This window comes from Amia ocellicauda, chromosome 17 (assembly GCF_036373705.1).
Source record: "Amia ocellicauda isolate fAmiCal2 chromosome 17, fAmiCal2.hap1, whole genome shotgun sequence".
Lineage (NCBI taxonomy): Eukaryota > Metazoa > Chordata > Actinopteri > Amiiformes > Amiidae > Amia > Amia ocellicauda.
Window position 1 is genome coordinate 28,552,690 of NC_089866.1, and position 26,091 is coordinate 28,578,780.

General features: G+C 38.3%; 1 protein-coding gene across 2 annotated transcripts in view; it reads left to right on the forward strand.

Annotated features, from left to right (window-relative positions):
• The window catches only part of LOC136712303 (TBC1 domain family member 10A), a 95,034-nt gene extending 73,126 nt beyond the window's left edge, over positions 1-21,908 (forward strand). Inside the window, exons 7-13 of one of the 2 annotated variants that reach the window (XR_010804815.1) lie at positions 2,529-2,718; positions 6,133-6,287; positions 9,942-10,032; positions 20,038-20,449; positions 20,724-20,895; positions 21,295-21,457; positions 21,573-21,908. Coding sequence is in view for 1 of the 2 variants with exons in the window: in XM_066688791.1 (XP_066544888.1) it covers positions 2,529-2,718; positions 6,133-6,287; positions 9,942-10,328 (732 nt within the window). In the remaining variant the exon portion in view is untranslated. Of the gene's footprint in view, positions 1-2,528; positions 2,719-6,132; positions 6,288-9,941; positions 16,299-20,037; positions 20,450-20,723; positions 20,896-21,294; positions 21,458-21,572 lie in introns of those variants that run through there. The other variant, XM_066688791.1, reaches the window with a different exon arrangement.
• The last annotated feature ends 4,183 nt before the right edge of the window (positions 21,909-26,091 follow it).

The window sequence follows — 26,091 nt, forward strand, 5'->3', positions numbered from 1 at the left end:
TTTGCCAGATATATCAACTGCACTTTTATCAAACGGATACACAGACAATTGAGCCTCAATTGTAAGAAGCACGCCCCAGGGACATGCAGTCTGTAGAGAGAGGGCATCTTAGGCCCATAATGAAAGGATAATTGTTTTCCAGGCTATCGGAAGATCTCCTTTCAGGCAATTATGCAATGTCCAGTAAATAAAGAAACAAAGAAAGAAAGTAAAATCTAGTTACACATAACCAAAAACCTTTAGCAAAGGTGTAAGGCTGTACAGATATTAACATGGATGACAATGATTATTATTATCGTTATTCACATAATTACTGTTTACATAAGCACAGGGAGGTAAACACATTTGTGCACAAAACTTGAGAGAACTAAGCTTTTTGTGTTTATGGAAAACTTCTGGGATCTTTTATTCAGCTCATGAAAATGGGACCAACACTTTAAATGTTCCGTCTATATTTTTGTTCATTGTACTTTTAGCTTAAGTTTTTATCCATGCTGGTCTTTCTTGTATTATAATGCCTTGTCATCAGATAGCAGATCTTGATTAAGCATTTATCTCTGACTACAGTCTATAAAGCAGCCCTAGGAAGCCCTTTGAATTTGTGATAATCAGTTATGTGGGTCTGTGTACTAAAATCAAAACTTCTTCATTTTAAAGAAGCCAAAGAGGAAAGGAGACAGGATTGTAGTGTACAAGACAGCCACAGTACACACATCGAATTCCTGTATATGGAGAATTTGTGCGGTGCAGTTCACAACACTGCTACAACAACAACTACTGTCTCAATACTGAATATGACTTATGTGAAATTATGGGCACATTCAAGTGTCTGTCTTGTCTATTATGATAGTGTATACTGTATTCACTCACAGCTTGAAGTGCTGTTGTTCAAGCTGTGACAATCCCTATGATAAAAGTCTCTTCCTCATAATGGATTTGTCTGTATAACTATAAAAGAAACATGAACAGTTTGCTGTGCAGTCTAGGGACAGTAATACACCCTTTTTAGTATTGGCAGATTAGTGACATCAAGGTAGAGCCACCACATGGCAATAATGCAGACCACAATGGACTGTGCCTTTAATACAGCAATTGCAATCGTTATTTTTCAAAATAATAAATGGGTCGTTGGAATAAATCGGGGGTTCCCAAACTTTTTGACCCAGGGACCCCCTTAGCACCCAGATTGTGGCTGGGTACCCCCACCCACCAAACGGTGAAATTGTGTGAGAGCAGGGTGGGGCTGATGATAAAATAATGTGAGAGTGTGTGTGTGTGTGTTGGGGGGGGTGGTTGCTGACAGTGAAATACTGTGTGTGGGGGGGTTGGGACTGAAGAGACTGAATAAAAAAGCTGCCATTAAAGATTTTTTCTCTTGTACCCCCTGATGGGAGCTTGCATACCCCTTGGGTACCACAGTTGGTATAAATCAAACCAAGTGAAAGAGGTGAAGGGTGGGTTTCAAGGTGAGAGGGGTAGAGAGAGAGAGAGAGAGAGTGGGAGAGAGAGAGAGAGGGAGAGGGAGGGAGGGATTAAGTATTGGGAAGCACAACTGCTGTGGCCAGTGAGCACAATCAAGTTTATGGCTGTGGGTGCAATCTGCCATAGTGCTGGACCCGACCACCATCATGGCACCCATCAGCAGCTGTGTTTGGACAGCCAAACTTTTCAATGATTATTTGTGATCTCCCCACATGCCTTTAAAACTGTAAATTAATTTAATTCACGTCACAGAAATATGATGACAAATAAAGCATGTATTAATAACTCCTAGAAGATTTACACAGCTACACACTACACAGTAGTTAATTAGTCTTAAAGGGTACATTGCTCATTATTGTTTGACATGTTTGTCCTTTTAATTATTCATCATCAGATCTCCTGAAAACTGAGAAACAAACATTCATTAACAACACTAATTATAGCTTTAAAGGCTGTCAAAAATATTTCAAGCCTACAAGCATAGCTATGTACATTTTGACTCTATATTCAACTAAACCGGCAGTAATAGACTGCAGATTGCAAGTAAATACTTCTGGACTACTAAACATTACCTCTGTATAGCAAACGAGGCTTGTCCCACTACCTTAACGGTCTGTGTTTGTATGCAATGAAACAATGTCATTCACTTCATTTTGTTGAGTAGATAACAGAACTGTGTTTTATCAGTTCTTTTTTTTTTCCTCTGAGTTTATAGCACCTAGTAGTACTCCTGGAGAGTTTCATAGGGCCTGCCAACACCTTCTACTGCATTAATGTTTTTGGTATTGCAGATTTAAGTTTTGCCATTACCTCTTTGAAATCTGAAGTCTTTACCTAATAACTGTTAAGGATGAGTCAGTTGTTCGACAATCTTCTACAAGATATTGATGAATTAGGCTACTTTAGTCATCACAAATTATTAACTTGAAGATCATTAAAAATATTTTGATATACTCACAAATTGCAAACTTGTACCCTATCAAGTTTTTATTGGTAAATATTTTGTATCTTTCATCTGTGATCGTGGTGTGTTTGCTGTGTTGCAGGAAGCAATTCAGCTGGATGGGGAGATCTTGTTTGCTCTGCTGCGCCGTGTCTCCCCGGTGGCTCACAAACACCTGAAGAAGCACAAGATCGATCCCATCCTGTACATGACTGAGTGGTTCATGTGCGCCTTCTCCCGCACCCTGCCCTGGGCCTCCGTGCTGCGTGTCTGGGACATGTTCTTTTGTGAAGGCAAGCCGACAGTCGTGCATGTCACACAACGCGACTCATCTGCACAGTCAACCAGTCAAGACTGTGTCTTGGTCCTGTCCTGCAGACCACCTGCTCCCAGTTTTAAAATCCACCAATTTATTATGTAAATCTAAACTGTATACAGCATACCAGACACTATCTGACCTCATTGTCCACTGTCTGTCCTCATCTGTCTTCTATATCATGTAAACAAGTTTAAATGCAAAAGTAATAGGTTACATGGGCATCTGAGTGTATGCTATGTTAAAGTAGGAAATGGGATAAATCATATATATAATGTATTCTGCATTAGTTAATGCTTCTTCCTAGAATGCAGAATGTGTTCTATAGCCTGGAGCATGTTGGTCTCCGATCCCACCTATGATTTAACTGGATTTAGCCCTGGTGTTCCCAGGGTGCAGTGCATACCTGGCCATAGAAGTCATCTGGGCAGTCCTTCATTCTCCAAACATCACTGATATACTATGGCTTCTCTGGCTCATGCTCGTGCACCTGATTTGTGTAATGGCTGCATCATGGGTATATTCGGCTTGTGTAAGTTTCTGAGGGCAAATGCTTTGTCTCGTCCTTTGTAAAGAATCATGTCTGGTGAAAAGGGAGATATTTTGAGATTTCCACACTGGTCCTGAAACAGTGGTCACCAGGATATATCTGAGCAGCGTATCTCTAAAACATGTGCACCCTTACACTGTGTACACCTCTCGGCAAGGGCAGACACCTTCATATGAACAGATACTGCTTATATACGGACACACAAGCTCACAAAAGGCCACAGGACTCGCAATTAAATGTAAAAAGGGAGCAAATTAAGAGAGATGCAATGCACAGTGTAGCCTGTGCAACAGGGATTTACTTCCCTTAGAGTCAAAGTATAGCCTTTGCCATGTCTGCTGTTTCTTTGGAAAGCAGAATAAGGAATCTATGCCTGGCAGTGCTTCGTAAAGTAAATACACAAGAAGGTCACATGGCATTTGATTCCAAAACAACTTGAAATATCATCAAATGCACATGGGCTGGCTTATACGTAAGATGATTGGTTCTTGTGTGAGCTGGCATATTCTGAAGCTTATTTATGAAGTTTATTTATTAATATTTCTCTTCAAACTGCCTGAATCTCTTCAAAGACATTCTTATTGATATGCATACTAAAAGCCTCTGTCTCGCAAGTAATTGTGAAGTTAGTGTTAACTGTTGTGGATTAGTCCTGTGACCTGATTGTGTAGGCCTAATTATAGTTTACCATATGATTCCAGTCAACTTTACAGAGAAATAAACCTTTATCACAGTCCACTTCATCATCTGCACGCTATGCACCTAGCCAATTTAATTATTAAGAATACACAATGGTAAACCTATGGTGTTCTAAATCTTAATTATTTATTATTAAATTATTTTCAGTTGGATTTGATATTCGAAGGAGGTAGTTTTCGGTAGTGTTCGGTTTGAGATGTACATCGGCACATTTATAAATGATCCACAAATTAGTTGCAGAACATGATAGTATACATAAGACGTAGATTGCTAAGTATCATGGAAATATCTAACTAGACCTACAAAAAAAAATGTATATACATCTATGTGTATATGTAAATTGCAGGCATGTAGCCATTCACACAGAAAACCGTGTGCAGGCATTAGCACTTTATGCCATGGGAGTGAGATGCTACAGAATCCTGTGGAGTTGGGAGAGGAGATACGGGCCGATATTCTGGACATGTTTGTACAAGTTCGATCATTTCCCAGTTTCCTTCCATTGTGTTTATTGGGCTATTGTTTCTAACCAGAGTGCTCAAAACTATTTGTTTTCATTTTTAAAGTTTGCCATTACTGCTTTAAACTGAAATTTAAATAACTCGAAGCAAACTACCATCATTGTCATTGTAATGCAGTCTAACACACGGGGCCGGCCCGAGCCTTTTGGGGGCCATAGGCGAGATTTGATTATGGGGCCCCCTACGTTGCTGAAAAACATTTTAGTGGTGCCCATCTTTATGGCAGAGACAAATATTTTGCACATCATAGAACATTTATTGCACTTTAATATACACTGTACATGTTGAAGAAATAGATTTAGTAATAAATACACATTTAAATAGTGCACTGTGCACATTTGAAATAACAGCAATAACTATTAAACAGTTTCAGTAAAAAAATGCCCACAACACAAATACTCAGTACTGAAAATAGTATATTGCACTTGCATTATATTGTACAGTGCATATTAAAAAACTAAATAGTTTTGTATTTACTATCAAAAATCATTAGCTGACAACTGGTTAACTACTAGCTAATCGTTATAATTTGGATGGCAACTGGCAGTAGGCGAGCTATCAATGTTGTGTGATTGGTTTTGTGGTGGTGGGTCACATCACCAAAATTGTTTCAGAAAGGAGATCATTACTTCATCTGATTGAGATGGATTATTGCTTTATATATAACATGAAGATATGTTAATTTCTCCTCACAAAGTTATGACATGTTAGAGTCCCACTACTTGGAATATACAAAACAGAAAATCGCTGTTCATGAACTCCTTCTATACTGACGTGTGTTTTAAGCTCACTCGTCACAGATTAAATGCCCCTTTCCCTCTTGGGTTTACATGGTCTTCGTTTATTGCACTAGGGTCGAGCTGCTGTTTCCTGCAGCAATGCAATGGGCAAAGATTGTCTTGTGCCTTGAGCCTTGTTGTTTAATACTTTGTTTTAATGATCTTACCTGAGTGGTTTTTCACATCACTGATGAAGCTATAAAGCCATGAATAGAAGTGTTAGGATTACAACACAATGTACAGTACTGAACCGTGCACAACAGACAAACAAGAATAAAGAGAGCATAATGATAATAGGAAACAAAAGCATTCCGCATTGCCATTAACCATGAAGTGACTTACTTTACCTTGAAACCCATAATAAATGGACCAGTTATCTTGCACTTTTAAAATGTGGCCATTTCAGGATATGTAAGATTATCTCGGACAGCAGCATTTGCACTTAAGCTGGTTGTTTTTGTCATTTTTACACCATTTACTGGAGTATATGGGAGTGAGCCTACCCTTCTCAGTGGCTGTATACCTCGATGAAACGCCTTCGGGTTACTCTTCTTGAGCAGGTGGGTGGAAGTGACGATGTGTTTGACGAGGATTCTATTTTGTCCTGACAAGTTCGCTGAACAGCTGTGAGCTGGTCTAAATCCATCTTAATTCATTGCTGACCTCTTAAGGGGTAGATTCCCTATCCTGCTTTCCACAGAAAACATAGAAAGTATATTCTCAACAATAACTATAAGTGTAACAGGATGCGAGTGTGCTGTGTACCACAAAAGTACATGGAAAGGTATGTGTGTGTTAGGGGGATTTTCCTTTGAATGCATTCTTGCCGTCATGTATTGCAGGAGTGAAGATCATATTCCGAGTGGGCCTGGTCCTGCTCAAGTGCATGCTGGGATCACAGGACAAACTGAAGGCATATCAGGGCCAGTACGAGACCATGGAGCTGCTGAGGACTGTGGAGCTGCGGTACATGCAGGAGGGATTCCTCATTCAAGAGGTACGGACACTGTCGCACACCTCTGGAACAGTACAGTGCTCCTTCCTATTTTACCACTGCAAAACCATAGCATTCATTCTGAGATTCTAACTAAGGCTGGAGGAAAGTCACAAAAATGAGGACAGTATTTGTTATTATTTGTCTTTCTCCTCCCCCTATTACTGTTATGTGTCTGTGCTCCAGTGCATAACTGATTCTTCTTTAAAAATGTGCTATAAACATTTCTGAACTTCACTTCTGCTGTCTTTGGAAGTATAATAGCAGCTCAGTGTATCTTCCTTTAACTAGGAAAGCTGGACGGAAGTGCAGAAGTTGTGCATCTTGGCTGGTAAACCAACTTGGGAATCTTCCATTACAAATATTTAATTTAATTGGATTCTAGCCTGTAGTGTCAATATGAACTATATATACAAAATAACCAAGTGTGGATTATCGTGATAAAGTTCCTTGTGTCTGTCATAATCTGATGGAGCCTGTTTTCCAGCAGTGCTGACTAAGATATTCAGATGGAACTCACTGTGTACATTGAGACCCTTGTGATGATCAGGTCTCCCTCCTGCACAAGTCGTCTTTGTGCTTACATGAAGAATGTGTCATGAATGCTCAGATAGCTTGGAACCCTTAGTTTGTCTCCCCTTTGTTGGATTGACAGCTTTTAAGCTTTTCCAGTCAAGTGTGTTTAACTAATCATGTTGATTAGGATAATCACTCAATTAAATGGTGCGACTACTTTAGAAAATAAATGAATAATGTTGCCTTTATCCAGGGAAATTTCACAAAAGTACAGTATTATCACTAAACAATTCCATATTTGCTATATTATGCAGGACAATTTATACAAGGATATCAAGAGTAATACTGAAATGCAATGAAGAATAAACTTCAATGTATCACAATAAATAAAATGCAAGATGTCCTTAAATGAGTCAATATCAATCTATATCAGCATGGGAGTCAGTACACAGGCAGAGGAATAGGAGAAATAGTTACAGAGAGATGGATTGCCCTCTTGCTACAAATTCCAAAATGGAGATATTTTGCATTCCTACATCAGGTGTGTAAATGAATATGATGTCTATTATTCTCAGCTCATTAGGTGTCAGTCAAAGCTGTGAGGTTGCCTCCCCCTACTGTCCAAAACATTGGACAGTCCATTGCCGCCTTTAATCTCTAGGATTTCCCATTCCCTTTATTGTGGCCAACACTGCATTGAACTACTTGACTGTTTTCCAGCAAGACATTTTAAAATGTGCTTTAAAACATCCTCTGAAGATTTTGATTTGACTTGCGGTGTTCTTGTCATAGACATTAAAATATAAACACTCGATACAAAAGGACAATTGTTTTCTTACAATATTAAACCATAAGCTCCTAGTCTTTCTGTGTTGCATTAGATAAAGGCATCTATCTGAATTGCAGATTCAAATTTGACATTATTTTCTACAGTGTTGCCAAATTACCATGCAAATATACTGTGGCAATCTTTCATAAGTGTAGAAATGGCCTGTTTACATATACACAGCTCATTCCGAATACTTTCCAGGTACTTTCCCCCCCTTAAATAGTAAACACCAAAATATTTTTGGGATATTTCTAACCAATTAAATAACCAAAATAAAAGACCTCATGTAACTGGAACAAGCATGTAGTTACTGGTGATTAGGGATGAAACGGTATGAAAATGTCATGTCACGATTATAGTGACCAAAATTATCACGGTTATCAGTATTATCGTGGTATTGTTCAAATGTGATGGAAATGTTCAAAAAGTACTGATACACACACTGAAATCATTTCACCAAGTTGTACATTTAAAACCAACAAACAACAAATAAAATTAGCAGCACTATGCACATTTTTTGAGCATAAACATTAAAATAATAACATTAGCATTAAAGATGGCACCATGTGGCCATGAGAGGTAAAAGTATCCCTAGTGCAGGTTTTAATGAACACAACCTTAAGTAAGCAAGTCAAATGTAATATGTATATGGTTAGATGAATTTGAGTAAATCATAGTTTTTTGCAAGAACAAAACTAGAGTCTCGAACAAGTGGCATTTGTGGAATTAATCTGGTATTCATTCAGCACGAAGCAAAACGCTGTATGCCCAATTTGATTGACAGATCAACATCGCACAAGTTAAATGTTGCCAAAGCACAATGCCGCACTTGATAATATTGCTTTGCAACAAAGCCATTATAGGAATTCAGATTTTAGAATTTTGTAATTTTTAAAACACAAAATGCATTTAATCTCTCTCTCTCTCACACACACACACACACACACACACACACACACACACACATATGACATAAATATGGAGTTATTTCTCAGTATGCACTAAGCAAGGAATGTGTAACCAACATGGGACATACGGTCTTCAGTTTTATAACACTTAATGAGTTGAGAGAATCTGCCAGACTCAGAGTCAGTGAATCATTGAATGAGTTTTGATGGGCAGGTCCACTGCGATGCGATCATTAGTCAGTTCTGCTTTCAGTTCGTTGCAATTATTGACCCGTATGGACTGAACACGATTTACATTTTGTAAACATGAACACTCCCAGATCGGATGCCAACACACAACACAACACCTGCGTTTTAATCAGACAATGTCCAACATTTACATATGGCTGTCTGTGTCTGGAGCTCATAAGGACAGGAAAGGTTATATGATATTCAAATACTGAAGATCCATCAGCAATACCTGTACGAGATGTATGATTGATAAAGCGCACTAACTGTGTATATGATGGACCTTGAAACACACATATTAACGGTGTTTTTAAACAAGGGATGGCGGCTGAAGTGCATTCATCACATCTGACAAGCATGGAGTACAGTAATATAGAGAGAAACCGCAACACTAAGATTATTGCACTCGTATAAAACACCAGAACCAGTGACTGTACTGAGTCTCTCCGAGTCTGTCCAATCAGCGCGTTCAAGCTGTTGGCCAATGACGCGGACCCATAAAGGCTATAACCCGCCCCTAGTGGAAACGGGGCGTGGCTTTGGTCAAAAATGACGACGCCGAGCGCTGTCACTGCCATGTTTTCACACAAAACAAAACCCGCGCTGCATGCTGCGCCTGCATTAGACTGGTGCTAACTTTTGTTGATGTGGGTCAGTATTTCGCGTGTGTTTTTCAAACCGTGGTAATCAAACACGGTTTTAATGATAATTAAAATTTGAAACGGTAATACTAACGGTCGGGAATTTCACCGTGGTTTATCGTGAAACCGGTAACCGTTTCATCTCTACTGGTGATGTTGTCCTCTTGCTTCCTCTTTCTATTTGTTTTGTCCCGCGATTTAATGCTCACAATAAGACCTTGATATAAGCACGGTTTCATTTGACTTTGAGTTTGAGTCATTTCATTTAGTCTCCCTATAATAAGAAATTTATATTTTAATTTATATGTATCTTTTTTTATATACATTTATTTTTTAGATTTTTTCTCTTTGGAGCTGAGATTACTCGAGCTACATCTCCTTAGGTTTATATGAGAAAACCTAAGTATACCCTGAATATACTTGTAAAGAAAGGGGGAAACCGAGAAACAAATGAATTAAAACAGGTCATTTATATTGTGACACACTGTCTATAAAATTACACATCTCTGTCTGTCTGTCTCTCTCTCTCTCTCAGATCACGGAGCTACCAGTGTCGGAGCGTGACATCGAGAAGGAACACAATGTGCAGCTGAAGTGCTGGAAGGAGACGCACGGTGACCTGACCTGTAAGTCCCCGCCCAGGATGCATGGGGCCAAGGCCATCATGGCTGCCGAGCCGCCCACACGCCAGGACCTGCAACAGAACCCCACTATCATTGTGGAGTCGCCGCAGACCGAAACGGGGTCCACCAAGGACAAGAAGAAGGAGAATGCCAGGAGGGGCAGCCTTAAAAAGTCCACCCCCAAAGATATTGCTAACCCCTACCCCATTGCCAACATCCCCCAGCCCCTCCAGAAAGACACTCCGCTGCAGGAATCCAATCAGAGTCTGAGCAGCACCGAACAGGACACCTATCTGTAGTTGCTGTCTCCCTTGCAGTTCAGAGTTCCCTGTGTGGGGTTGAGGGGGGGTTAGGGGTGTCAGTTGAAAAGGGAGCAAATTGCCCAAACTGTGAGGCACCCCATTGGGGGAATCAGGAACTACAGGCAGGATATCCCAACTGGCTCCTATTTCTGTCAGTTTCCCTCTTGCCCTCTCTCCCTGTCTTCCTTAATAAGGTTTTCTTAAATGCCCCTTCCATGTATGCATTCCCCTCTTTGCATCCTCGTGCGCAAACTCCCCAGGAATCTGCTCATGCGTAGCGACTTAAGGGCTAAACACGGGTCATTGGGATGTTTGTGGAGGGTTCTGCCCCATTTACACTCCTGTAGCTTTTTTTTTCCCCCTTTTATAAGGAGGTGCTGCATGGTATTGCTTTTCAGAAGGAGGGTGTGAACTTGTCTCTTTAGCTGAGGTGTGCTAAAGATAGATCAAAGTAGTTGGAACCAGATTGGTGGGTTGAAGCACGGGAGAGAATAAGCAGTGTTGCTGGGATTTGGGAAATTGCAGTCTAGTCAGCTAGAAATGTCTTATTAAAGCATGCAGAGCTCTTAAGATAAATCTAAATTCACAACTACATGGGCCAAGTTGTAGTACAGACTTCATGTGTGGTATAAGTCTTAAGGCAGCACTTCCTTCCAAACTAAACAACACGTGTAAACCGGGGCTTCTCTATAATATATTGAGTCCTCCACACTGTTCCAGCCAACTGCATTTTTGGGTGTTCGTTTGTAAGGGATTCTTTTGTCCCTTTTTCTGCTCACACTTTGCAAAACAATAAGCACCGCTTTTTGTGTAATGGTTCGATTTTATTTGATCCAAATTCACTTTGGTTTTCCCCTAATATAGAATGTATATTTTTTTCTTTCTTGGATTTTTTTTTTTCTGTATCTCCTTAGACTTGCATGAAAAACCCAGAATAGAGCATGCATATAGTAAAGAGAAAAAGTCCTGGTACATATAAAGAGGGGAGGAAAACCAAGAAACAAACAAATAAATGAGAACTGTTCATTTAAATTGACTCTTTGTTAAAATGTAAGTAAATCTGTCATAGGGGGTTCATCTTGAAGAAACATAACACCCTCACCACCACACACTCACACACGTTTCAGTTGACCACTAGATGGGGACCTTCACTATCTTCCAAAGGCAATGTTCTTGTTGCTGCTCATTGACAATTTAATATTCCAGTGGCAGCAAAACATGTCAGTGTGTCTTACAAATATAGGCCAAATGTTTGTTGCAAGAGCAGAAACTACAATTCAATGACACATTCCATAAATACTTAAAACATAGCCACTGATGTACAGAGATTGCTTATAATTGTGTCCTTTCAATATGAATAGAGCTATAAGTCCATAGATAGACCTAAATAATTCTGTTTATTTAGCTTTACACCGATCTGCATATGATGCAGGTTTTCATTTTACTACTTTTTCTTTATGTAAACAAGGTTTGCATCAGGTGAAAATTGCATCACTAATGTTTGGAGCATTTGAAGTAAATATGTCACATGCACTGCATTTGGTAAAGCTATTGGTCATGGAGCAAACATTGGACAGAATTGTTGCCTGGGAGTAAGAAGCATCAAAAGTAGTTTGTTGAACATTTCTGATTGATACAATTATATTTGTTTTTGTTTTTATTTTTAAACCATTTAACAGGCAAATCCTTGTGATTGTTATAGCTCACAGAGACCAAATGCAATGTGGTATTGTGTGAAAAGGCTTTTGTATAACTGAGTCAAACAGTTGAGAAACTGTTTCTTAACTCTGATACTGGGTTTTTCATGCAGCTCCCTTGCACGTGAAAAAATACATACAATAGGAATTCAGTAGATGCAGCTCCCTTGCACGTGAAAAAATACATACAATAGGAATTCAGTAGAGCAGGGATGCCCATTCCTGGTCATGGAAGGCCAAATTCCAGGAGGATTTCCAGCTCTCTGTGAAACTCTCGGAAAAGGGAGGAGTAATTCCATTGAGTCTATTATGTCAGTAAATTTAGTTTGATTAGCTAGTTATGTGCTCAGGTGGAATGGAAATGTAAAGACACTATGGCTCTCCAGGATCATAATCATAATATCATAATGGTAGTAGGTTATATCACACTTGCCCATCACTAAAATGAAATCAGCTTGTTTTATTACACCTTATTGTCATTATTATATATTTATTCTAATTGGCCTTCTAACCTAACCGCACAGTACGAGGATCTGATGTAGTTTTTAAAAAAAATATTTCCATGTTGTCCAAGACTCGTATCTCCACATAAATGCCACCATTAAAAAAAAAAAAAAGAATCTTCCACATATGCATTCACAAGAAAAGTTTGTTTAAAACTCACAGCACTATACCTTTTAAGAATCATTTTCTTATAATTATTAATTGTTTGTGGCGGGGGGGTGGGGTGGGTTGCTGTTAATAAGTTTGTAATGGTTTGTAAATTTCACCTTAATTTCCTCTTAAACTATTTGCATTACAAGTTACCCAAGATGTCTGTGCAGGTACCTGTAGCTCTACAGTGTGGTTTCATTGACTGGGTAGGAAAGCAGTTCCCTGTCCAATAAGGTGCTTTGTTACTAAAGCAGGGGTTATATTTATTTTGGATTACAGCATGTGGAGTAAAATTCTTAAAAACAACATTTCCCTAATTTCTTCTTCTTCCAAAATGTCTCTTACAAATTAGTGAATTACTAAATATTGAATATAGAATTCCTAAATATTGTTGTCAGTGCTGTTTCTAGTTTTCCTTTTCTTCTGGAAAGTTCCATGTGTAAAGTTTTATGAGTGAAGCCTTTGGTGAGGTGTCTACCATGTTCTAGGATAGTCTTCAAACTTTTGTAGCTCTAGGAGTCTGACGCCACAGTTCTGAGACTCAAGCTGGCTTTGAGAAGTTTGTGCCATTAAACTAACTTGTAAAGGATGCCCACATCATCCTTATATGCTTTACATTTGTAGGAAGTGTTGTACAATAGATTATTTATTGCCATTTTGCATTTCCGCCATCAATATCCACAGTAGTCTTATTAGCTAGTGTGAGCTGTTTGCTGAAAATAATGATTGAGACAGAACTGAAATCCAAATGTGTATTTCTATAGCCCTGTGAAGCTTTAGTGATTGTGCGAATGGTGTATTAGGCCACCATTTATTTTTAATTTTTTATTTGTTCCTTTTCTTTTCATAGAACCAGTGCAACCTTTCCACTGAGCACAGGCATTCCAGAACCAACCTTAACTTTGGGGAAAGTGAAAGCACAATGACAAAACTGGCCATGATATTGTTTACACTCCTTGAAATCTCTTTGAAGGAGACTAGGAGCCATATACTGAGATATTGGCTTTGTAGTGACTAAACTGTACTTGCACAAAACTCTTATGCCACTTTCTATTGTGATCAACATTAGGGTGAAGGTGGGGTGTGTGTCTGGTTGCTCAAGGGGCCTAACCCAATAAATCCTTCCCTACAAACCCACATTAACCCTTAGTTTGTATTTCTTCTATGTCGCATTACTACAGATTGTCCACTAACACTTTCTGCTTGTTCCTTCTGTGAGCAACCACAGCAAAATAAGTGGATTAAACCCTCTCAATTCTCATTGTTTTTAAGGGGGACAAACATTTTAACTAAGACCTAGATGATCAGGGAACGTCTGGGACATGTGACTGTCCCTAATGTGACTGGTAGCCTTACATGTTTCAGCCAATATCACCCACTTTTGTATGATCCATCATCTTACGAATGGAAGAACTCCTTGATATGGATCTGGAAGCATATATGGAACTAAACCAAACCAAGACTGAGATCTGTAGATACCACACAGGGATTATTGAAGGCTGTCCTGTGAATGTTGTAGATGCTGCCTAGGATTCTGACGGACATCAATGATGGAGTCGACACCAGTTGCCATATAGACTTCTTTTCAGTCTGTGTGCCTAATTAGACATGTAATGGCGAAAGTTTACTTTTCCAAATCAATTTCGAAAAGTGCCAGGCAACCTGATTCTTTAATTCAATTTCCAGATGTATAAAGTGCTCTTCCTTTCCTCCCTTCCCTGTTTATATATATATATATGCTGTGCTGATTTATTCTCAGTAACTTGCGGGTTGGGTGCTACATTGTTGAAGAGGGTCTTGCACATTTTGTAGCCATTCCAAAATGAGGCCTAACTCACAAGAAGGAGGAAAAATATATTTTAATATACACTTAAGTTCTGTAAAGCTTTCCACTATTGTAATATATATAGCACACACTCACACTTTTAAAAAAAAAAAAAATTGGAAAAACCTGGAGCATAATGACGCTAAAGATTTTATAGTGTGTATATATAAATAATACCTTTTTTTTTCCCTTTGTTTAGTTTATATTTTAGCATTTAAAATTTGTTTCTGTAGTATGTATGTATGTTTTATGTTATTTTCTCCTTAAGGGGAACTCGGTCTTTAACTGTCCATAAACTGTTTTCATCCAGATGTTTTGGCAAGGAAGTTTCCATTTGCCTTTGGAAGTTCCAGTTAAGGCATTATGCACCCTTCATTCATGCATGTGTTCTGTTCTGCTGTATACATGCTAGAGCCAAATACATCGGGGTGTTAAGGAATGGCTTTGCTTTGGGTAGGTGCACACATGCTAAAGTGTGCATCGTAAGTGCAGAATGCTGAACATGGTTCGGAATAAAATGACTGACCGATGGCAGACTGTCTGTAATAAGGGTTTTATAGGGATGACTTTCACCATTTTTGCTTGGGCTTCAATATTTTTTTTTATACACAAAATGTGGGAGGTGTCAAAGAAATATGAAAATGAATGTCTTTAAATGATCTTGTGCACAGCATCCTCTGGTGTGTAAGGCTGGCCTACAAATGAAATGCTGGTTTATATGTTTTAGTTTCATGTCAAATGTGAAATTGAACCATAAAGATTGAGCAGTTGCCTTGGCTTTTCAGAGCTCAGAAATGTGTTTATGGTGGTCTCCCTAAGCACCCCCCAGGCTGATTCAACCAGCACCAAATCAATGTTAATTTAATATCTGCACTGCAATTAAAACATTTACATATTCTGAGACCTAAATCTACTGGGGGAAATATGTATTGAACCCAGCAGGGTTAGTCTAATTCCCTTCTTTTCCAGCCAGCCTCAGATTCTTTCTTACTTTCATTCCTGACACCCATTTCTTCACCAGAAAAAAATTCTGCAGGACATTGAATTGATGACTCTATATAAGGGGGGTGCAAACATTGCAGAAAAATTTACATTTTGGCTGGAAGATATTGCTGTGCTTTTAAGTTTAGGGGTTTTTCTTATTCACTGTGTGATTTTAAAGATAAAGATAGCCCCTTCTATGTGTCTGGCATGTAATATTTGATGTCAAATCCATTTAATTTTACTTTTTGATTTTACTAGTCTGTGTAAATTTCAGAGGCTCTTTGAAAATAAGTTGGGAAAGGGAAAAAATCTCAGTGTATGGGTATACTTAAATTTTGTAAGACATTTGAGTTCAGACCCAGACCAGATTCTTACGGAATTAAAGTAGTGGAGAAAGTGTTGTTTGTTTGTTTTTGTTTTTCTCAGTTTATTTGGTTTGGGGATTATTATGATGTTTATTTCCAGATCGCTAGAAAGGTGATGAAACATTCCTTGCTCTTGATTTGACAGAGCCTGTGACTAATATGAAATAATGCATAACTGCATTCCCACTGGCTATATCAGACACTAGTTAATGCTTTGGTTGGATTCTAACTTCTTGACTGTCATTGTTTCCCCATTATCATACATTTATTCCCTGAAACCCAGCAGTTTTTCTAATGTCAGACCTGCCTGTATCTGAAGGGTTTGGGAGAGGGAGGGGAGGGTGCAATTTATGTATTGTTTATCAGATCTTAGTTCTTATATTTAATGCCGTTTCTGTAAAAAACAATGCATTTACATGGAATAAATTTGATACTATACTCAGTTGAGTTCTGTTCTCGTTTTCATTCTTTAAGTGGCATATTAACAGTTCAAGTCACCACTTAAACATTGGTTCCTCATTGCAGGTAGTATTCCATTTTTAGATGATTATGCATCTAGAAGCCATTTTGCTTTGGACAAATCCATATAGTTGCAAAGTGATTTGTGTGATAGCCTATTTGATAGTAGCATATATTGTTCTTGGGGTAATGAAACTTTAACTCAAAGATATTTGTTGCGAGTTTCACAGCTAAAGATTCCCCTAAAGGAGATACTTGGGTGGGGCCTTAGAGTTATCGGCGTTTGAGTTATTTGTCCCACCTACATTACAAGGGGGTATATCTGGTGGATTTCTTGCTGATTCTCTCCCCCCTACACTCTCTTGCTCCTTTCTCTTACTACACTCACTTTTCCTTCAGTGTCCTCAAACCCAGTTCTTTTTTTCCCCTTTTGTTCCTCCTTTCCTACTTACTCTTTACTTTGACGCCTGGCCCCTCTGGCCCTTGGCCTCCGTGAGTTGACAAGAGGGCCTAAAACTTTTCTGCCCCCCAACGCAGGGTGGTATTGAGGACCGTTTGTGCCAAAAGTGTTCATCCATCAATTCAGTAGTTCATTTGGAAATTCATCTATTTGGCCATTCAGCCGGCATTTTGGCCATAGAGTAGTAAATAAATCCAGTATTCTGTCAGGTCATTTATTAATTTGTCTGATTTGTGTGTCAATTTATCCATAAATACATGTCACATAAGTGGTTTCAAAGATGGATGCATGCATGGATGGATGGATACATGTAATTTTATCAACTATGTAATTAATTAAGGTAGCTATCCATTAATATAAACAGACCAGCTTCCAGACAAACAGACCAACCAATTAACTTACAGTCAAACGGATGATCACTTTTGGCACAAACGGCGCTCCATAGTTCGGGGTAGAAAAACGTAACGGCAGCAAGCTGTGAAATACGCAAATGTGACCATTACATTTTATATCTCCAATTATATTTAGCACGCATACATCAGACGTCTGGTGTGGAACAGAAAATGAAGGACTCCAGTGTGGAGGCACAGAGAGTGGTCAGAGAAGCAAAGGTCGAGTGCAGTAGACGGGCTGCGTACAAAACCGCATACTTCCGTACTAAATAGTATGTCAAAATAGTCTGCCACCTTTAGTAGTATGAACAATATGAATATAATATTATGTGAAAAGTACCGGAATGGATACTGCTTCCGTTTCGAAAACGAAGTATGATAGCACTGGACACTTTTCAAGCATGTCAATGAGTGTAAATAAATGGTCGTCAGAAATTAAATTTACCGCGTTTTTTGTTTACAGGAAGTCGTCACTAAACGGCGAAGGGAAAGTTCAACACGGCGCGATTTGATTACATAAATTTGTGCGTCCAAATGTGTGCGTTTTGTTACACTACAAGATTAAAATACATACTTCTTTAGTACATACTTCAGTGTAACTTTAGTGCGTAGTATGCAGTATGCAATTATCTGCGTAGACCTGGTATATTAGTTTCCACTTGTGGAAATATATCGGGTGTAAATTATGCAATATAGACTATACAATAAATCCTTTGTCATTTCTGAATACATTAAAATCGATTTAAAAACAGTTTCGTCCTGTATTAATATTTTTGCTTTGCAGCAATACTCTACTACTCATTATTGTATAAAACCGCATTTATATCTGTTTGCAGACAGATATATCAAGTCATTTTATTTTTTTATTTTGCTAGAGTGAACAACTTAAAATCGCAAAAACAAAGGTAACCAATCCGGTATCAACCACTCCCTGTAAACACATGCACAGTTAATATAGGAGTTTGACAATGAGGCCATCAGCGATGAGGTATGTACCTCACTTTTTTGTAGTCTGATTCAGTTTATGATCAAAGTTTTTGGCCATATTCTGCATTCGTTTATATTTCTGTAACCGTTTTTGTAATTGAAGATGTCCTCCAAACTAAGCTGTAATTAAATAAGTGTTCCAACAGAGGGAGCATTTGGATTGATTTGTACAGACATTAGGTGGACCTGCATGCAATTATTTTACCATATATTTAACAGCCTTTGGCTAACATGACCAATCAACAGAGTTACTGTGGATGGTTTACGATTTAAATGTATTAGGCCTACTTGACCTATTTGTTTTTATTTAATTGTTTTTTATTTGTATAAGGCACTTATTCAGATTTGTATTTATTAGACTATTCAATCGAAAGTCAAGCTATCAATAAATTATTTGGCACAGTGCACTTCGCAAAGTTGCCACGGATCGTTTCATAGATAAATAAACAACAATACAAGATATTGTGATCAATGCAAAATGTAAAATTAAAACAGTAGGCACAGAGGAAATTAAAAACAAAAGGTCCTCGGTGTTAAAGGTTCCCAGGGATAGCGTATTTGTAAAATGTAATGTGCTGCCAGTGTTGTTTCACCCTATTTTCTCACATACTCATATTAGAGAAGTGATGGTGCTTGTGTTATACAATTGCTTAATTGAATCCTAAATTGAACATATGGTTCAATTACCGCACACTCCCATACTACACGTACTACATTCCAACATTTCAGTAGTATGCATATGGACGTAGCATATTAATTTGTAGTATGGTAAAAGCACCCGGATGGCTTGCTTACATTCGCCAAAATATGTAGTATACAAACAGAGCTCACTACAATGAGTACTGTATCCCATCATTGCTTCATGTTCGGCTAACGTTCTATGTCATCTGAGGTCACATGACATATATAGTACACTGAATCATTAATCTTCATACTGCGTACTGTACTACTTACTAGTCAGAAATCAGTATGTCACATAGAATTACTGCGCCCTCGCTTAGCGAGATCAGAGCAAAAATGGCTGCGATCATGGGCGAGCGTGACTCTCCTAAACAAAAAGTAAAACGCAAGAAACACTCTAATTATAGGTGTATCATACATGTAAACAGAGTGGTGAATTAAGGAGTACAGCCTCATACATCAGTACGGTGGAGCAAAGTAGTCGAAAGCGATACAGTTAATACAGTTCCATGCAGTTTACCGGACATTAGCTGAAGTGGAATGCACTGTAAAAAATTGCTGTAAAAATACAGCCAAATTCTAACAGTAATGTACAGTGAAATACTGTAAAGTTGGATGCTTTTTTGCAGCCAACACCAAGATTGACCGTTAATAGCAGGCTACCGTATAATTTGACAGTACGATGCAGTATTTGATATTTTTCCAGTAGTAGAGCAGTGAGCCACATGCAACAGTCGATTTTGAATCACCCTTCATACTCCAAGAAAAAGGTCAGTTACGTAGACATCTGTGTGGAATTTTCATTTTGTTCCCTGTTTTATTTACAGACGGCTAAATATTAACTGGTCCATAAGGTATACTGTAATGTCTCTTGTAGCTAAAAGTCTGAGATTATACTGTGATGGGCAAATAGCTAGTTGTGCTGGTGTCTTTGCTAAGCTAACGAATATGCAAGCTAGTGTAAAGGGCCAGGGGGTCTATTATCGACCATTCAAACTCTCCAACGTTGCAGACCCGATTATCGGCCAACCGTTGTAACAAGACCGTTTCTTCTGTTAATTTGTTAAAGAAGATTTGCTGTAGCAACGTAAGAATGTAAATCTCCGATATGTATACACCTTATATTGCTATACTAGTGATGCACAAAACTTTTTACAGATTTTTTTAGTTTTTTGCTTTTGTTTAAATTTGTTTCTGTACAGACTACCTGCCTTCGTTCTATCTGCCTCTCATTTTGAGCTACTGACCGATGTGCCTGTCCTCCATGCCTTGGAGCTGGTGATTGAGGAATGCGGAAATGCAGTTGTGGAATATTTCTGAACAAAAGTGAAGACAAATGATGTGCAGGCTGTCTTGCAGAGAGAAAATGGTGACTTGACACTACATGTCATTCAGCTCTTGATGGCCCACTTCAAGGAGTCACCTGAGGGACTGATACTCAATGCCGATTTAAGTTAATTGCTAAAGTATTTATTATAACTTTTTTCTATTATGATTACATGCACACTGCTTTTCTAATGTTGAATACCATTGTATATGCTTAATAGGGGTTTGCCATTGCAGCAGACATTGAAGCCACCCTGACTTTGCCAGCCAGCCCTCATCTGATACTGCGTAAGTGAAGAATGGAGTAGGAAGTTATTAGCCTAAGTGTAGCAGAATATTCATGCACATGTTTTAGTCATGGACTCTGATGGAGTACATAATAGAACCTTCATTTGAATGTTATTTGTGATTACACATTAGAGAAGACCTGAAAAAATATATACATTGTCCAGTGAGGAATTGTTTGGAAAAAGTTGAATTTATTGTGTCCATAAAAAAGCTTATGTGTACAATACAAGATACCTATGTGTTTTAACTAAAGTATTATCTCTGTCTGCAACAGGCGGCACTGAGCAAGTCATGACTGGATGGATGGTTAGCACTGAAGGCCGAATTATCTGTGAGGGGGTCCAGCCAACCTTTATCACAGGGCTTGATGTCGTGTTTGCCACTTTTTATATTTTCAACCTACAGTACCAAGTTGAGGCAGCTCAGACCCTGGAGTTCATTCAGAGGTAAAGGCCCCTGGAATATATATTCCTATGATGGGATTCCAAACTAACCTGAATATGAATATAACCTGAATATAATTTGCTCATGAGCATGTTTTATTGTGCTCACAACTTTTGACATAAATTTGACGCGATACCTGAACAGTAATTTTAAAAGTAGTTGTCAATAGATAACAAGTCTGTTTATGATTTATTGATTAGGCCTAAGTGTCAGCCATTCAGGTTTTGGCAGGTAAATGTCACTTTAAAAAAGGTACATTCTACAAAAATGTAAATTGTATTCAAAGGATTTATTGTTTTGAACTAAAATGACATTCATGTGATACTGCTTTTACAATCAGTAATTTCTTGTTACGTTCTGTGAGTTCTTGCATTCCCTGATCTTGTGCTTGTTTGTTTTAGTCGCTTCATTGAGATTAACCCAGAGAGGGGAACAAAGGCTGGCTGTGGAAAGATAATATCTAAAAAGACAGGCAAGATGGTCCAAAAGAAGACGCAGACAGTAAATCAGCATGTTGCCACTCTATTAAAAAACCTGATGGATTTTGAGTGGCACTTCATTAAGGTTAGTATAAGTGTCCCTTCGTGTTTGAAATGTTTCTCTGCCCCCTCCAATTGTTTCATTTCTCATTCTCTCCCTCTCTCACTCTCTCTCGCACTCTTGTCTATATCTCATGCAGTAAGCAGTCAGCTGGGACAATCAACAAACTGAAGCCATTCATTTTGATCCATCCATCCATCCATTCATCCATTTTCAAAACCGCCTATCCTGGTGATGGTCGCGACCATTCATTTTGATATTACTGTATAATTTTGTGGGTTTGTTTTATTTAACAAAAGGCACAGTTTACATTGACACAACACAGGCCATTTTTATAATTTTCTTTTTTAACTTTAAAGTGACAATTATTTTATCTTTGTTTCAAAAACATATTTTGCTACCTTTTAATAAATGTTCTGTGCAATAAAAATGTCACTTGCCTGATCCTCCTTTGTGTTAGTTGTTTTAGTGGTTATGCATTTTTAAGACAGCAGAGTTGATCATTTTTAAATCTCAATTCTGGATCTCACAGAATTGTGATCATGACACATTGTTATTTACAGTAAATGTCTGCAATTCGCAGTAGTTTTTATACATTTTTATACAAAGAAAACCTTTAAGTAGTTTACAGTAAACTACAGTTAGAAGCTGTTATGTGTTATCTGTGACTGTTGGATATGGTCATATTACTGGAAAGTCTACTTTATTTAACGGTAGACCCCATAATCTACTGTAAAGTACTGTAATACATTTTACAGTAATTAACTGTTGATATAAATTACGGTAGTGATACTGTAAGAATACAGTAAAATGCTGGCGACCACAGGATTTTTTTTTTACAGTGAATGTAAACACAACATGCTATAGACGATTAATCAACAAGTAAAAGATAACGACTGCTGAAGGAAAAAAAATAAACATTACCACATGGGTCTGTAACCCTTGAATGTCATCATTGGGATTCCATCTTTTCATCGGTCACTTTTCACCAAAATCTTTTCCTTACCAGGGACAATTCATCACCAACTGACATATTCTTGACCTGTTTGATCTAGATAGAATATTTGTTAATGTCCTACGATTCCGGTTCTTTTATTAAATCATACACAGCACATGACCATTTATTCAATGAAGGCTCAGACTTTCCGCAGTTAGTTTGAAGGAAAAGTGTTTACATGATCTAATACTCCAGTAATACATATTGGAAGTGTACTTCACATTTTGCTTTATATTGTACGTAAAAGATAAGTCTCCCTGGCATTTAGGCATTTGATAGAAAGTACTAAGGTCTGTAGGAACTTAAAAAATCAGCTTGTTAACTGAAGAGACAGTATGGGGTCATGAAAAGCGATGACATCCATTTTTGGCCGAAAGTACAATGTTTGATGTATTACTGAAATACTGGCTTTCACTTGGATAACTTTTATTTCTAACTTAAGTACATATATGAGATCAAGAAACCATTGAGAGAAAGTAGTCCCGATGTTGGTGGAACGGAACCATATTTCTAGCCACATTCTGAGTTACATTTGGTGGCGTAACAAAGGTGAAGATGAGCAGTATTATTAGGGACAAGTAGTCCCTATAAACTGGCATATGAACTGAAATACAAACATATGCAAGTAATGTTTATAATGGTAACATAGGAAATTGGATAACTGCATGCCAGTTGGAGGTGGCTGGTTGATGTGCTCTTAATGCAATACTATACTTTATTGAATGGAAGGCTTGGCCAACACTGTTGTATTACAAATAAATACTTTTTTTGTGACTTTTTCTAGGGCTGGGCGGTATACCGTAAAAAACTATACACCGGTATTTATTTACGGACCGGTTTGGACTTTTACTATACCTTCATATCAGTATTTTAAAGTTTTCTATGCTAAATTGAATAATTTAATTACCGTGTCATTCAGACGTGGCATTCAGCTACCAATAAACTTGATCACGTTCGCATATCGCACAAAGACGCATCTGATAAAAGAACGCCGATAGTATGCGTGTTACACAAAATACCGAAGATCTGCACGGCTCCTCCAATGGGATCGGTTGGATCCAGAACTGCGCAAATCTGAGCAATATGAATGCGACCACCTTTCTTCACAAACCCTGCAGAAATCGATGTAATTGGTTGAGTTAATGTTATTTTCATATTTTAGTTTTTATATAAAAAAAATAGAATTGCCAATCATTTAAGTAACAACTTAATTATTGTGCATCATAGATTTACATTGTATTTTTAAAAATAATTGATGTAATTATTTAATAAATCATTGACACTGCTAAAGTGTCGATCTAGAATTCTATATCTATTTGGTTTTGACAATGCTGTCCACAGCTTCATCCGCTAACAAGGGGGCAGTAGTACTCTTGATTTCTGCATAATCTTTCGTCTCACAACCACAGCTCGCCTCCGCAGCAGCGTCTCCGAGCTGCGCCGGCTGTGCGATTCTGCGCTGATTTCTGTGGGCGGGGCTTAGTGGCGTTTCGCAGAAACACTCAAGAACACGCATTTCTGAAGTTCTGTGCAGAACTACAATTCTCCAACGCCACGCTTGTTCTGGATGAATGCGCCTCCGCCAAATATCGAAAATAAGTTCTATGTGTATTGCGTGTTGACATAAACAAACACATGCGATAAATGCACAATCAACGAAGACGAGATGGAGGAGAGTAGTGTGGCTGAAACTTCACAGCAAAGTGACCCAAGTGAATCTGTCCCGAAGAAAGGCGGGTCGTTGATAGTGTGGACATGATTTGGTTTCAAGACAACTGACACATAACAGGGAAACGTAATTCAATGTCAGTTGTGTCCTATTATTTTTGCTTTACGAACAGTATAAAAATGGCCATTAATGTGAAAAAAATAAATAAATACTGTGATACTGTATTTTGTCAATATCGTACAGCCCTATTTTTAACTAATGAATTGTCTTCCCACGTGTTTTTCATGTTGGAGTTAGATTTGAAAAATGGGAGATAAAGGGTTTTGATATTTAATTAAACTCACTTGTAAGCCAAATTATTGTGGTTGTGCATATTGTTCATCTAACTAACTAGCCTTGACCATGCTGGTAATTTGGGACAACTGCCTATGGTATAGGAACAAGCCAGTTTCACAAGGGGAATAGCTGTTTAAGACTTGCTTTAACATTGACATATTTAGCCCTGTAATACAGTAGAGGACAATGTAAGATTCTAAATTCTGTCAAAGTCTGTAAATAATAATAATAATAATAATAACAAGCTCAATTAAGAGAAATGGAAAATAAAAATTGTGACTCCAAATTAATGCTAATCTTTCCAAGATTAGTTTATCCACTACCAAAAGTGCTATTTGAGCTTCATCCTTTGTAATTACAGTCCCCCAGAGTCACAGAAAAGTAATCTTTGGGGTTGTTAGGAGTGGGAGGAGAGGTAATATAACTGCCCCTCAGGCTGGGGCTAAAGGTAAATTACCCCCAATAAAACCTGGCACATTTTCCTAGTGCTGAGTCCAGTATAGGTGTGTTAAACTCCTAGCCTAGAGGAACAAAATAAAAATGTAATGTGATCAAAAAGTATATCTCTGTTACAACCAGCAACTGACTCTGTGACTCTTGTGCACTTTTGGCAGATTTTCACCCAGTCCTTGGGAATTATAGCACTAACCTGAGATAATTTAACACTGACACCTGTTAATCATATAGCATGAAAATTCCGGCTATGCCATTAGCAATATGGCTATATCCACATTTAAGAGTAGAAATCACTTATTTACAGGACGTAAAAAGCAAAACTAATGTTGGATGCTTGGCGGTGACACATGGAATAAGTGTAGCATGCATACATTCAGATGACAAGGAGATCAGTATAATATGGCGGGAAGAGTTTTGCCCAAGCCAAGTTAAGTGCAAGATCTTAGTAACAACCTGCAACTGCTAGGACAAAAAATGAAAAGGTGTTAATTAAACACCACACAAAGTTCCTGCCTTGTAAGTACACTTTATTACTTTAAATACTTCATATACACTCACCTAAAGGATTATTAGGAACACCATACTAATACTATGTTTGACCCCCTTTCACCTTCAGAACTGCCTTAATTCTACGTGGCATTGATTCAACAAGGTGCTGAAAGCATTCTTTAGAAATGTTGGCCCATATTGATAGGATAGCATCTTGCAGTTGATGGAGATTTGTGGGATGCACATCCAGGGCACGAAACTCCCGTTCCACCACATCCCAAAGATACTCTATTGGGTTGAGATCTGGTGACTGTGGAGGCCAGTTTAGTACAGTGAACTCATTGTCATGTTCAAGAAACCAATTTGAAATGATTCGACCTTTGTGACATGGTGCATTATCCTGCTGGAAGTAGCCATCAGAGGATGGGTACATGGTGGTCATAAAGGGATGGACATGGTCAGAAACAATGCTCAGGTAGGCCGTGGCATTTAAACGATGCCCAATTGGCACTAAGGGGCCTAAAGTGTGCCAAGAAAACATCCCCCACACCATTACACCACCACCACCAGCCTGCACAGTGGTAACAAGGCATGATGGATCCATGTTCTCATTCTGTTTACGCCAAATTCTGACTCTACCATCTGAACAGAAATCGAGACTCATCAGACCAGGCAACATTTTTCCAGTCTTCAACTGTCCAATTTAGGTGA